Source organism: Channa argus, chromosome 7 (assembly GCF_033026475.1).
Source record: "Channa argus isolate prfri chromosome 7, Channa argus male v1.0, whole genome shotgun sequence".
Taxonomy (NCBI): domain Eukaryota; kingdom Metazoa; phylum Chordata; class Actinopteri; order Anabantiformes; family Channidae; genus Channa; species Channa argus.
This window is the reverse complement of record NC_090203.1, coordinates 18,413,487-18,429,526: the sequence shown is the minus strand read 5'-3', so window position 1 is coordinate 18,429,526 and position 16,040 is coordinate 18,413,487. Positions and strand designations below refer to the sequence as shown.

At 39.4% G+C, this 16,040-nt stretch overlaps 1 protein-coding gene across 1 annotated transcript in view; it reads left to right on the top strand.

Annotated features, from left to right (window-relative positions):
* The first annotated feature begins 6,172 nt into the window (after positions 1–6,172).
* The window catches only part of LOC137130530 (exostosin-1b-like), a 36,672-nt gene continuing 26,804 nt past the window's right edge, over positions 6,173–16,040 (top strand). The window contains exon 1 of the mRNA XM_067510817.1: positions 6,173–8,088. Coding sequence (XP_067366918.1) covers positions 7,136–8,088 — 953 coding nt within the window. The 5' untranslated portion in view covers positions 6,173–7,135. The remainder of the gene's footprint in view (positions 8,089–16,040) is intronic.

Sequence of the window (16,040 nt, the reverse complement as noted above, 5' to 3'; positions counted from 1 at the left end):
CTTTTATAAGGGCACTGTTGCATTGTAATTATATTTTGTATTTTAGATTTTATATGCAAAGGATTCTCTGCTGATGGGTAGCCTTCTTTACAGATTATCTTCATATTGCTTTTGCTTTATGCACTACTGCAGAGTTTGGGATTGATAGGAAAATCAGAGACAGAGGGTGTGAGAGAGGGGTTAATGCTCTGAGTGCAGTGTGTCTTATCTGACCAAGCCACTGTAGCACTATTATTTAAATGCATTTTATAGTTGGGACAATGAAGAAAGACAGAGAGGTGCAATATATATTCATAATGTGTATAATACTTATTGACCCAACAGTGCACAAACTGCACACTGTGTCCCTGTGCCTTCAGATTTATTACCCATTTACCATCACACCTAGGTCACATATCCTACTCAGTGGTGCCATCAGGGTCAGCTATAGAGGCTTTGTGGGAAGCATCATAAAAGGTTTTCACTAATGAGGGATCTCACCACACACCTTCGTTAGTAACCTTTTGGCACCTGTAGGTTTTCTCTTGTTGATATTGTGTTTTGCTTTGCACAACCTTATTTTATAATAGGTTTTATTGTAAAATAATAGATTGTTTGAGGTAATTCAAATGTACCAGGAATACAAAAGACCCAATACAATATACACTGCCCTGCTGCAGCTGTATCTCACTGAGAAATATTTTAAGCACGTGTACTGTACTTCATTTAGCCATTGACTGAAGAGTAACCATGTGACCCTTTGAGTCCATGCACATTAAGAGCATTGATGGATTGATGGTTCCTGGTGGCTACTGACTGTTGGGTCAGGTAATTATCTTTTGTCTGTGAATCTCTTGAATTGGCTGAAAAAAAATGATAGCCTCTTACTTGTGAGCTACATTATGTGCTAACAAGCTCAGAATATTAAGAGCTCTGGCTGTCATTACGCACCAGAATGACTCAAAGATTTTGAAAATGGAGCTTATTACCAGTATTTAGCAGTTTTGTGTTGAGTGCTGTGTGCACATAGCTGCTAAAGATGGTCCGGATGCACAGATTCAAGAACCTCCACCTGTGTGGGATTGTGCGTGTGTGTGTGCGCCTAGGTGTAGTCACAACTGCATGTGTCCCCTTAGGTCCCGTGTGCCCTTTATCAGTAGCAAAATGACTCTATTCAGCTTGGCTAGTGATTAAACCTTTTCATGGCGAGAACTTTCACATGCTGTGAACTGTGTGAGGTGATTAAAGGCTGCTCAATTTGTAGTCCAGTCCCACTGCTATTCTTCCTCATTGATCTTTTTCAGCCCCTTGAAGTGAGAGCTGCACACAGCGGACTCCTCTCATTGGAATACAGAAGAAGACAGGACACATACTCTCTCCTGCTCTTTCTGTCTCTCAGCTCACATGTCAAAAAATGGTTCACAGACACATATCAAATCTGATTATAGACAAAACGTAGCTGTCATGTTTGGCTTGTATTTGTTAATTTGGACTTGCTTTGATGTGTTGCGTTTGATTAGGTACCTGCATGAATGCATGCAGCACAAAATTCTATCAATCACATGTGGACAAAGTGCTGATTTAACTCAAATGTCAGAATAAATGTTGTTTGTCATATTTTTTGACCATGAAATCTATTTCATATATTTCAAGTTCAACATACTGTAGGTCTGACAAGTGAGGGCATGTTTACATGTTTAACAGGCCCAATGTTTACTGTGTTTGCTATCTTAGATTGGTGCATATAGGCACGATAGCATTTTTTAATGTCGTTGTAATACTAAATTCAGCTAATTGGGGGGGCAAGGTTTTTCTACAGACAGTTTGAAAGAAATGGAGGATATCGTATGCTACAGTGTAGAGAGTCAATATAACTAAAACTTGACCCGACTCCAAACAAAAATATCCACTTTCAATTTCCACCAAGAGTTTGCAGCTAAAACACATATTCAGCACATTCACAAACTGCAGAGAGACACAATGGGGCAGGAGAAGGGCTATTCCATTACCAGCATCGATACGTGGCAAAACACTTCCCACAAGGAGTTTCGAGGTTAACAAGTAGTTTCAGGATAAATAGCAAAGGCTGATTGTGGTAATGCTCTAATATCAGATTTGATCAACCAGCAGATGTCTTTTTATTGGAAGCCATTACTGCTGTCATACTTATTAGCATATAAATGGTTTCTAGGTCTACCGAGACCTAAAAGTTATTGCATGTGTAATTGAACCTGATCTCTGCTCTGTGATTGAGATCTCCCAACACCCACATCTAGCCATGCACACAAGGTGGTGAGCATATTGTACCCATTCACCGATACACACATGCTTTGTCTTCATTCTTGTTGTTTAAGTCTTTACTCGAATCAATATATGCAAACTGGGAAAGAAAAAGATGACAAAATTGGAATGACTTTCACAATAATATAACTTTTTGCACCATATTGTCTGAGTGTCACTAGAAGTCTGTTTAAAAAATTGGATTGTTAATAACCCATGATGAAAATGTGATTTCTCTCCACAGCTATCATGTAGATAATTTATGATTTAACTAAATAATGGATGGAAATGCAAAATATGTATCACTTTCTGCCAAAGGAAGTCTCTGCTTGTTATTGCCGAGAAAGAGCAGAACATTAGCTATTTGAAGAGCAGAGCAATTCACATTGAATTTAACCAGGGTCATGGTTGGGTGGAAGCTTTTTGTGTTTGCCATTCGAATTTATGTGAGGGAGCCTCAAAAGTTATTGCTAGAAGCAGGAGTAGACTTTCATAATTCAATAGGGGCAACCTTTATTTGTGGCCTTATCTGGCATTTTTGCAGACATTGATCATACGGCTGATTGTTGCCACAGGAGATAAAGTGAGGTAATTACATCTTTTCGAGGAACATTATGAGACCTGAGATCTTGTAGATTTAAGTGGCAAAGAATAATTTAAGCTGTCAGTCAAAAATCTTAGCCAGGGATATTTTTATGTCTATGGTCTCACTGAATCAGTGATATAGTGAATATAGTCTAAAATATGTGCAGGATGTGAAATGACTTAGAAGTTGGTATACTTTTGACCCATCCAGAGCCCAACATGAGACCTCATCTAAAGTTGTGAATTCTACTATGAATTCTAGTCGTTGTTCTTGTCTATACTGAGACCTTCACAATGTTGCTTGGAAAAGGTGTCTGAACTATTACAGCAACAAAATCTAACTGAAGTCAGGAGTCTTCTTGAGCCTGTTATACACATCAAGCATGTTCTAATGTAAAAAATACATATTTCAGGAAAATTAAAATCTCAAAGAGTTTAATGTTGTTCTATCCACAGTTACCCTGCACAGTCCAACTAAATTTCCATAACTTTCCATAAATCAAAAGGATTTGGCTCTGTGGATGTTCTCCTTAGAATTGAGCACCAAGCCACGATGACTCTAAAGGTATAATGCAGAAGTCAACTGAGCAACAGCTACAGGCTTAAATGAATCATTGGACCCAGTTAACAGCAATCAGGAAGTTCCAGTTAATTTATTTTTACTACGGCACAATGACAATAAAGACCTTCTTCTTCTCCCATTGTGTGGTGCTTCCATGCAGCATTTACAATAAGACTCATAAACAGGCGATTTCCAAATTCCTTGTTATATGCAGTTCATAGAATATGTTCATAAAAATGTCATGTTTTAACATCTGGCATTATGCAAGTAATTTAAACAATTTCATATGAGATTAGACTTTCTATCTGGAGGTAAATACAACAACTCTAAAATAAACGATCAAATGCAGGTTTACACTACTGCTTAATGGGTTTTTCTATTAGCATTTCTAGCTTGTGAAAAATGCCACCCAGTCTTTGTCCTTCTGTGTGGTTAGCTTATCAGAAAAATGAGAATATAGGTGAATATCTTAACGGGCAACTTCTTCTGGGAATACTTGTGCCATATATCTATCACATGAGTGATATCAATCCTGCCATGCAGCTCTCAGCAAGAAAGATAAAACTATTTTTGTTTCTGTTTTTATCCATATACATGACTTGTTCCCACTAGAACAAAGTGCCAGATATACATTTAAAATATCCCTCTCCAGTTGTCCCTCTAGCCAGAAATGTGTGGTGCACATCTGCATGGGTTATGGATCTACTCTGTTCATATTTCCATGTGAATTTGAGAGGGACATTTTTAAAGACAAATCTGGATTACATTAGAGTTATTAACAAACTGTGAATTAATGACCTCAAAATGTACTCAGAAGGAAATAATAAATCCCCATTTGGCTGTTTAGTTGGTTGGCTGACTGACTCACTGGCTGGCTGGGAAAACTATGCTGACCTGGGTGCATCCAAATTAGATATTGGCACTGTTGCATGTATTACGCAGTGGGAGTGCTGCTCTGGCTCAGTCACCCTGCTGCTCTAAATCTGGCCAGTGCTCAGCTCAGCAAACACAATGCAACAGCAGGCAGACAACATCTCCACATACTCATTAGGCTACAGATATGAACAGACAAAAACAAAACCCCACAGATGTTTTTTTAAATGTTTTGTTTACCCAGAATCCAGTTGTCTGCATTTTTTGTTAATTTGTCCTTTCTGTGTCATCGTGTTGGTTGACAAGGGAAGCATACAAATGAGCCCACTGGACGTGCAAACTGTAAAGTGTGCAGCTGTCACAGTTCCACATCGATAGACCACTTTAAAGAGCTTCAAAAATAATTCAGTCACATATAAACAAAGCACATGTGATCAGTTCAATGGCAAAGGCTGTGTAACATCTATCTATCCATGTCAGTCACCCACAGCCCTCTGCTCATAGATCAGTGAAAGGGATGAAAGATAGAAGACAGGGAATTAATACCATGATAGAGAGTAAGAGAGGAAAAGGCAGGAGTGGTATGAATTAGACAGAAAGAGGAGAGACAAAGACAAAGGGAGGAGGCAGAGAATGAGGAGGTGGCCATAATTTCCCACCCTGTCTTTGATCATTGGTCTATGGGGAACTGAGGAAGTGGAGAAAGCTTGTCCACACCTCCTGAGGAACGCAGCCTTACATTCCTCCTTGGTCTTTCCCTGCTGCAAAATCACTTCTAGTTTTTTAGACCAGAGCAGCTGTGAGAACACATCAGGGCTTACAACATGCCAGAAAGGACCTGGCTTATTAAGGTTGTTGTTGTTGTTCTTCTTCTTATACACTGCTTTGCCATTGTCCTACTGCTCCTCACTCATTGGTGCAGTTCCACTCAGGTCAAAGTCTGTTCTATTCTTACCTAATGTTTTCTTATATTCTATTTCTCTTTAAGCTGAAAATTTGAATTTTCTCTTGTTGCTCAACTCTTTTAACAGTGGGTCAGTGCTTTATATTCATCTTGTTCAGCTACTGAGCAGCACTGCTATGAGTCAGGGATTCAGTGTTTAGCTAGAGGCCACTGCAGCAGGATAGACGCATGCTGATGAAGTACAAGTACTCAGGTAGAATGTATGAAAAGGTCTCATAATCCAACATTTAAATCTTGCCAACTTCTTGCCTTTTAGTCTACCAACATTCCAAGACAATCTTTCAACTGCAGAATCACTTACAGAAACCCAAACCCTCTTTAAAGCATGCTCTTACCCCCCCCCCCCCCCCCCCCCAGTCTTGGTAAATGATATGCTCTGCTTATATTTGGCTTTACAATTTTACTTCTCATTCATCCATCCACACACTAATGGCAGTCATATTTAAACTTACATAAACACACACAAAAAGGCTGGGCTATAGAATCATGAATATCCCTTTGAGTTTGTCACTGTGTTTGCCACTTTCTAACCTCAAAACAACATAAAAATAATGTATATAGTATATTACAATAGTATAAGCGGGGTGTTAATTAATGCTTAACTAATTAGGCAAGTAATACTTAATATTTCTTGATCTCAGCAGCAATAGTTAGCTGTTCACAGTCAACCTTTAAGGGCTTGGAAAAAGAATGAAAATGGCTATACACTAAATCCCGTGTATATATAATTTTGCATGTTACCGTACTGTAACTGCTTCTGTTGTTTGAAAGACATATTGCAGCCTCTGTGGTAGAGACGAATGCAGAGAGATCTTTCTTTCCCTTTTCTCAGTTCTCTCTGGACGCGAAGCCCCGCCCGCCTCGGTTGTGCAGGCAGCCAATGGTAACGCACCATGCGCCGCGCAGGTACGTCACGTCGTCGTCAGGAGCCGTCGTGTTGGGACCGCCGTGCGGCTTTGCTTTGGCTCGTACTCTCCACGGCACCTCTTGTTTTTGTGTGTGTATGTGTGAGAGAGATCCACCACTTGAACACTTTACACGCCTGGAGAGATTTACTACGAAACTAGCCGCTCGATTTCGTGGAAGAGCGAGAGATAAGTAGTTGACGAATGAAAATACATGTTTTTCCGAGGGAGAACAGAGAGTGTCGGGTTGTCTTCACTTCCAAGCGCCCTTAAAGCTACTTGTGATGCCACCGCTTCGCTAACAAGCTAACCGGGAATGTTTTCAGAAACTAGCCAGTTAGCTTGTTAACTTGCTGAATCGGCTGGAGGACTTCGTTGTCTAAAGTTAGAAAACGTTTCAAATTGATACACTTTTTTATATAAACGCGTTTAGTGAAATAATGTTGGCAACGGTTCTGAGATATTTGCTGGATGTTTACGGCTCCGGCGCCCGCTCGGTAGCTAATTTCCAGTAGGGACAATAGTTAAGTGTCCAGGCAACAAGTCCGGCACTCACTGCTGCTTTACAGACTCAAGTTCACATAGGTTGTGTGCAGTGTTGTTATCAGTTACACATTGGTTCTGGTTGGTCAGAAAGGAAACATCTGCGTTAAAATGAACATTTAGGTTAAAGTAATGGTATCTTTAGTCAAAGGAAAGCAGCTTCCCACTTCAGATGCCTACATTGTAGTGGATAGGGTCACTGTGTTTCTTAGGAAAGCCTATTGACGAGGAGACCAGGTGAATGAACATTATAAATCGCCCACATGCGTTGGATCAGTTCCCGGACTTGTGAAAGGCATCTGAAGCAGAAGGTGGGAGACCTGAGCGCACAGCCCTTGCAGCCCGGGGGAAGATGGCGGAGCGTTCCCGCAGGAGGTGGTGAGACCAAAACTTGGGGACTTCTTGGATTTATCGCCAGACATCTTATCGCAGATCGTAGGACACATGCAGGCCAAAAAACGGTACTTGATCCTACTCTCCGCTGGTGCGTGTCTCATTCTGTTGTTCTGTTTTGGGGGGCTACAAGTCCCACTACCCAAACGGGGACCCAACCGGCGTGATGACCGCAGTCTCACCGGTTATCACCCTGGGGCGCGGTGGCATCGCTTCGCGGACTACCTGCAGCCTTTCAGCTCCTGGGAGCAAGCTCGCAGGGAAGATCACAATGATCACATATCTCTTAGGCAGAAGAGGGACACTAACTCAGACGTTTACACGGGAAAACGCTGCAGGATGGAATCCTGTTTTGATTTCTCCCTGTGTGAGAGAAATGGATTTAAAGTTTATGTCTACCCCCAGCAAAAAGGAGAAAAGATGTCAGAGAGCTATCAGAACATATTGACCTCTATTGAAGGGTCCAGGTTCTATACACCTGACCCACGACAGGCTTGTCTTTTTGTCCTGAGTTTGGACACTCTTGACAGAGACCAGCTCTCACCTCAGTATGTGCACAACCTGAGAGCAAAGATTCAGAGCCTTCCTCTGTGGAATGGAGGCAAAAACCACATCATCTTTAACTTATACTCCGGCACTTGGCCAGACTATACAGAAGACCTTGGTTTTGACATTGGTCTTGCCATGCTGGCCAAGGCCAGCATCAGCACAGAGAACTTTCGGCCCAGCTTTGATGTTTCTATTCCTCTTTTCTCTAAGGATCATCCTAGGACAGGTGGGGAGAGGGGCTACCTAAAACACAATATCATTCCCCCTTTTAGGAAATATATGCTTGTTTTTAAGGGGAAGAGATACTTAACTGGAATCGGCTCAGACACTAGAAATGCTTTATATCATGTTCATAACTCGGAGGATGTGGTCCTCCTTACCACCTGTAAGCATGGGAAGGACTGGCAGAAGCACAAGGATGCACGCTGTGATAAAGACAATGCTGAATATGACAAGTGAGTACTTCACAATTATTCCATGATCAAAATTTTAACAACCAGGTTAACCACCAACCTTTTTTGTCCACATGACACAGGTGCCACATAATTCTGAGGAGATATAGGTCAATTATTGTTTTTGTACTCACTCTCAGTGCCTATGGGAAGATTTGTCCATTTACTTTATTGTTATTATCTCTTTGACTTTCCTTTTCACCTGCTCCTAATTTCTGTCATTGTGCTGTTTTTTTTTAATTGCAGTTCTGTAGTTTAGCTAGCATTCATATTCAGCTCTTATTCAACTGTAACAACAAAAAGGAGGTTTTCACAGGACATGGGTCTCCTAAGATTGAGCCCTAGATTTTTTACATGGTTTCTATTACCATTGAACTCTATAAGGAACCCTCTCACTTGTTTACTAAATTGGCGGGGGTGTGATTTGGATCATGTCTCAACAACGCATGAATTACTTAGGTAAATATTTGGCAGTTTCATCAGATTATCTGTTTTATTTTTGTTGTTCAGATGTTGCTCATTTTTAAATTCCCTCTAGCTCTGTATAGCTGTATGAAGTAATGGCTATGTATTATTATGATGAAGATCCTTGAACCCGGGATGTCATATAGATACTTTGATTCTACTTTCCAAGTGTGACGAGCGTATTTCCAAACACAACATCAAGGGCTGTCAATAGTCCACTTTACACTGGTTTGATTCTCTTTCAAGTTTCACAGTGATTTTATCATCATCATGCACAAAGTTTCTATGAGTAGAAGATGCATGTTAGTTACTCTACTCCCTAGCTGAGAACTTATATAATTCTGAGTTAAAGGTAATAATGCACAGCCCTGGTCTCCTCAAAAAGGTGCTCTAGGATCCTCACCCAGTCCTACAGTTAAGCCATACTTTTTTCTACGCCCAAATCTGATGAGCAAACTGGCGTCTGTCTCCCTGCATTGGCCAGTGGGATTCATTTTGTGTCCCCCCAGACTGTGCTGTGTTGTTACTGGTGACTGTATGGCGCTGGGTGTTTGACTGTGGCTCTGTGGAAAGGATTAGTGGGGACAAAGCGCTGGTGCCAGTAAGGGGAAGCCACTCTGGCCCCTGTTTGCTCAGTCATTTCCCAGACAAACCCAACTGTATCAGCCAGGAATACCCTGGCCCCAACCCGTGTCCTTCGTGACCCCTCTGTTGTTTAGGGGCCTGCTTTGATTGACTCACATGCCAAATGTTGATTATGTTATAGTGAGTTTGGTTTAAATGGCACACCAATTCTTAGTATGTTAAAGCGTCACTTATGAAGCAGCACTGTGACATGTATTACTGTGAGAATGACAGAGATGTTTAGTTCCACTCCTTTAACTCTTAGTCTGTGTTTTAATATCACTGTCATATCATATCATTGTCTAAGGCGTTTGCTTAGCATTTATCCTCAGAGGATGCTTATGTTTTCATCTGCCTCTGTAGATAAGCATCCGTGAGGCTCATTTGCTTGGCTCAGCAGAATTACCTCCATATCACTCATAAGGCATGAGCTCCTTGCTCTCTCTGCCTCTTTCTGCCTGCTCACTGCCAAGTGCTGCTAGAGGGGGATTTCACACAGTGAGATGGGTGGTGTCAGAGGCATAACCCAAAGGAAATATTAATCCTGTTGTCATTAAGTATGGGAAGAATTTGGTATAAACAGCATTTGGATATCTAACTTGTCCTGTCCAGCTTAGCTTCATTGCATGGCTACAGAATGTTCAGTGGTTCTCAGTCAGTACACAGATTCTCACTAAGCCACACCACTATCAGTCAACAAACTTTTGCTTGGTCCTAATCAATTTCAACAAAGTCTGTGTTTTACTAAAACCACTATGGTTTCATGCACTTAAGTACTGAGAAGTGAATATTACAGTTACAGTTATTCTATCTAAGATCACGTGTCTTTTCTCATGCTGGAATGTAAGATCTTAAGGTCTGTTGTCTCTTTGATCAGATCTTAATCATAATATGGTCCACTTAACCAGAACACATCTTGGTGCATACATTGTTTAAATAAGAGGCAAAGTTAAAAGTTAATTTCTCAGCCTCACATTTTTTCGCATGTACCTGGTAGAAATACCTTGTTAGTACACTGTAGGCATGTGCTATATCATATTGTCTGTGAAATATTGTGATACTTCCTCCCCATGATATGGATCTCTGATTATCCTTAGCATTGGTGGTTCTAATATCATGGAGGACAAGGGTCATTCTGGCCAAAAAACACAGTAATTAATAAAAAAAATATAAGAGTCAAAGATTACTGTTGTTAATGGTGGAGCTGTCTTAAACCACTTTATGTGCTGACAGGTGGTTGCACCCATAATGATCAGCGTTAGTTAATTCATGATTTAAAAAAAAAATTAAATTCAGGTTTTGTTAATGTTAATTGTGCATATTATATTGGATGATCATGTATATTGTCAGCATTATGATATTGACTGTGATGCATATGTGTCCAAAACTTTTGGACATATGTGTCCAAAAGTGGTATTTTAGAGAAATATAGGAACAGAGCAATCAAGGTGAAACGCTAAAACACAGATGTGTTGTAAAATCTTGTATATTTTAAGTCTACTGAATTTATTTAAGTTTTAATGTAGTTATTTTTTGTACTTTGTCCAGGCTTATTATTTTTTTGTCACTTTGTTCTACATACTTTGTGGTGATGTGACTTGTGGGCAAAAATATTTTTCATGTTGCTATTTATATCATTACGACACTGTAAAGTATAATATAGAGAATATAGTTTTTAGCCTATAATGCTCCACTTACAGTCGGAGCATTACAGGTTGTTTCAAACCTGACTACTTAAAAGACTGACAGGATAGATTAAATAGTCTGAATTATTTTTATACATGAACTGGAATGATTGTAATTGTGCAACTTTTATGGCAGTGATGCATGAATTATTATTAATATTCTATCTTCAGAGTATTTTGATTGCTATGTAGGATAACATAAGAATGATCAAGGTGGGGTGCGTTCAATATAAATTGTGCGCAGTGTGAATAACTCTCCAGAGGATGTTAAGGCACTGAGGGTCATATTTTATACATGTTCATATATTGTTGTCAGCTTTAAAAAAAAAAATCATTCTTACGTATTTTGCTCAATTGATCCTTATTAATAAAGCGCTCATATTGCTGTAGTTACTAGTAAAGTGGATAAAGTAAAAACATTCACTAGCATTTTACTGAGTTTATCTGATAGTGCAGTTGGGTTGGGTTTTGCATATTAGGGGGTAATATCCAAATGATAAACCTGATGCCTGACAAGAAGGATTCATCAGTCCCCAAAAGCTGAATAATTTTCAGTCATAATCATACCCAGATTTACTCTATATCCCTATTCTGGCACCAAGCTGTGCACAGCTTTCCAAGGTAGTGGGGCTTGGAGGGCGTAAAGATGTGGGTGGGACAGTAGTGAAGGAAGTCAGTTGCCAAGGAGATCAATATTTGTATTTGGGTCATGATGCATCTTTCCAAATTACAGTGGCGTGTACTTTTCTGTAAACAACACACTAACTGGAATAAGCTGATTGCAGCATGTTGGAAAATATAAACTGAGCTGAGCTCCTAAAGCTGTTTGTCAGACACATAGGTTTCGACTGAGGTTAAGATATTAGGCATTTTGTAGGTGTACCACATATATGGTATCATCTCCCTTGAAGCACATTTTACTGAAAACGCTAATTTTCCACTTCCACTAACACTTCAGTACTAGTTCAAAGTCCTCTATGCAGAGTGGTGTGTTTGATTGTGTCTGAGTTTCACTGTCCTGTATTACACCCAGACAGTGCAGTCTGTATTCTAACTGGGTGGAAGTAATACCTCTGTGCCTGGCTGTGGTCCTTTGTGCAACAAATCCCTCATATCCTCTCCCACTGAAAACAAGGAAGTTGTGGAAGAGTGAATGCAGCCTCTTACCATAAATACCATGTAATGGCCGAAACATTTTTTTGTAATAGCTGAGACTTTATACTCCAAATGCCGGGGTATTATGTATATTGGGATTGTGATTTACAGTGTTTGGATGTTTGTGGGATGAAACATTTCACTACATCAGGACACCACATTGAATTGCATTCTGTCTCTCTTTTGTTAGTTGCAATTTTATTGAATTTGTTACCTGTCCAATTTTAACAGCTTAGCTAACAAACTGAAACTAAGGTAAACAAAATAAAATAATCTTACTAATAGCTTACTTGGAAAAGTCTTTCTTCTATCTCTATCTATAATATTTGAAAGTGCCCCTGACTATTTTTTTCATGTTAAAACATCAGGTTCAATATTCTGGGTATTTCTGTGATTAGCAAACATGCATATCTTTATTTTGCTTGTTTGCCTGTCATGTCCCAATTGTTTCCAGCCAGTGGGTTGAGTTAACTTTCTGCTTCCATCTTCAGCACACTCTGTCCTTCATGCATCTGCTCTCAGCCACTGTGTACAAGTCTGTAATACAGCAAACGGAGAGAAAAAAAGATACAACAGGAGGCAGGTCAGATGCATTTTTAACCTCAAACTGAAAGCCCTCTCACAGCTTGTCTCCAATTAAGAGGCCCTGCCAAGTGACAGAGTATGAGAGGGATAGAATGAGAGTTGAGGGGAAAAACAGGGAAGAGTGGGTGACAAACTGAGAGAGGAACTTGGAGGGAAAAATGGAACACAAAGAGAACAGTGAGCGTCTGGGAAGCTGAAAGACAGAGGGATTAAGTAAAAGCAAGAGAGAAGCCGAAAAGAAAAACACATGCCAGACATCCAGCAGTGAGAGGTGAGAGAAATAGCTGACTGGGTACTGATGCTGCTCTGTTAGGTGTATTTATAGACTTGCAGGATTTTAATCCTCAGTATTGGCCAAAGCCTCTAGTACAGGGCTGCCAGCCAACTTGATGTGGGCATTACAGAGATGGTCAAAAATGATAATCGCTGGAGGAGGATGGTCGATCTGAGTTCCTGCACATTAACTATTACAATGCGTCTTTCAACACATTGATTTAATGGGGTTGCACTCTCTAATAGTATGGTTACAGTGGTCTTCATTTACCAAGAGCTTCTTACTTTTTTTAATCTTAATTTGGCTTTTAGGAAAAATTCTAAGAAAGGTATATGTTGTATTAATGTTCATAAACTGAAGAAATAGTTTGCACCTGTGTTCTTACGATAATAAATTTTATTGAGCATTGAAAGCACGTTCTAGCTGTTAAACACCTTGTCAGTGCACATAAAAAAGCATGACACTTCAGGGTGAAGTGGGAGCACTAGACTTCACAGGTCAAAAAATCTGCCCTAGTTCTAAAGTAAAAGCTCTGCTGCAGGAAGGGAACAAAAAAAATGCTGTCACAAATTAAAAATTAAAAAATATAATACACGTGTAATACATGTGTTAATATGTTTATTGAATTTCTTTTTTACTTAATTTTATTTATTTATATTGTATTTTTTTAAAAACAAACACTCATAGAGTAACCAACAATCCTTTTCCATTACAAAAAGTGGTGGTTTTTACTGTGTTTAGATTCTGTTCTTACCTAGGTGCAAATGTAATATAAGAAAACACTGAATGTCCAAATCTTTACAAAAACTGCTTAAATGGGTTTTAAGAAGAAATTAATTCTAAAGAACTGTTGGTAAATGAGGCCCAGTCTTTCTTGCCAGTTTATCCTTTTTAGTTTGTTGTCAATGTTTCACTTCTGATGTCGTGAACAACCATAACACAGAGATGCTACGCAGTATTTAAAGCTGTGACTTCAGTCCATGAAATATTCCCTTTTTTTGCCAAAGTGTCTTTTGGTTTCCGTTCTTTAGAACTCTGCTCTGCCAGTAAACCATGTACAGTGGGCCGATGCTTAAAGCAGTTGAATGATACAACAGGCAGCGGTGGATGCTGGTACACCACAAAACCGCTGTGCACGGATTATATGTTTGCCTTTATTGACACAGGCCTAGAAATGATGCTTAAATGACAACATGGTGATTGCGGATTGCTCAGTGTTTTAAATAATGTTTCTGGTTTGTTCTGCTAAGATGTACAGATTGTGGAGCAAGTAAGAAACCTATAGATACGGACACAGTGAGTGTGTGCAAGAGGGATCAGCATAAACAAAAATATTATTTTACTCCCCTTTCCCTGAAGTGATGTTAGTGTCTCAGTTTGATCCTTGTTTCTCTACTGGTGTTTACTGTCACTCAGTTCCACCTTCAACTTATTGTTTTCAGTGGAGATAAGATTATCTATTTTTATACATCAATTGCAGATGGGAGGTTTGCATTTGCTATATTCATGTATCCCAATGTAATTGTTGTGGCAGTGTACCTTATGTTACTAATTTCACACCTGATTGTTAAACTAATCCAACATGATCTGACAGGCTGTTGAGTTATCCCTGTCTTGTCTCAAAGGCTTTAAACAGCTTGGATCCCACAGAGGAAAATGCTGGCACAATCAGCCACTGACAGCAATCACTGAAGATGAGCTTTACTGAATGCTGTGGTAGGGAACAAGTTTCCTACCTCTGTCTGTTGATGTTCGTCTTTTGTAACGATGACAGACGGTAGAACAGGAAATCTGTGTCAGAACTTTCCCCGCGCCTCTGTTCTACTTTCATCTTTAGCTGCAAAATATCTACCATAGTTTGTGTTTCTTCCTAGTGAAAAACTTGCGTGTGCATAGCAGTTAAATGACAGACTTTTTAATAGCAAGTAAGTAGGTTTTGTGTTTGCATTTTCTGTCCATAAGATATAACAGTTAGGTGCATAGTGCATCATCATCTTATTAATATAATAAAAGAGGACATTTATGTAGCCTATATTGGCTAAACTAGATGGATGATGCTGTTTTCTATAGAGCCTGGGAATTCCATGCAAGACTCATGTTCAAGTGATTCCTAAAAATACAGGAAAATGGATAACTGAGTGGCCAGGCTATCTTTTTGGCATTGTTGTCCTATTTAAAAGTTATTGGAAAACATAGTAATTTAAAATGACTAAAAGCAGTGCCATGAAGTTAAAGCTCACTTGAGCAAAATGACATCACTCTTTGTCTGTTCACTGCACATTGTAGTTTTTAGTAAAGAAGCGGTTATGGATAATTCCCACATATATTATACTAATTGTGTTTTTCTTTAATGTGTGTATCTAAGTGTATACATGCACATATACGCACAATGTATTCACCTTTTGTCTTGGAAGTTTCCATGTTTTCTTTTTTTCAACGACCTTGAATCATGGTCAGTTTAATTTGGCTGTTTGACAAATAATTGCAGACAATAACTGATTGCATGAGTAACTCACCTAAATCATCACTGTAGTAGCCAGTTGGTTTCAAAGGTCATACAGTGAAGTAATAGAAGACCACTGAGTGGCTATCTGAGTACAGTGAATGTGTTAAAGGATTGTAGCAGGGCTCAACATTAAAGCTTGCCCACTTGAATGGGGCAAGTAAATTACATGTCCAGGCAATTTTAATGCATCATACAGGTACACGATTAGGCAAGTGAAAAACAAATATGATGGTCTGCAATGTTTCTCAACATTAATTGTGTATTGCCGCCGCCATAATTTGCTTAAAATTGTATTTCATGTGTGTAGTGTCCACGATCTCTCATGACAGGTGAACCAGAGACCTGATCATTTTATTTTATATTTCCTGTCCTTCCACTCTTTACTCCTTCACCATAACATCTTAAAGCATTGATAATGTGGATCTGCACTACAGGCAATGCTTTCACCCTGTTTTGTCACATTAATGTGTGCTGCATGCCACTCAAATTTATACTGTGTGAATGTGGCAAATTATTTGTGTTGTTAACAGAGTGGAAAATATTCATGGAGTAGCTTCATATTTTGCTGATCGTTTTGCACTGATTGATGCTATTTGTGGTTAAAAGAGAACTTAAAGGTGCGTTGACAAACACATAGACACAGTATTTAAAGACCAAACTC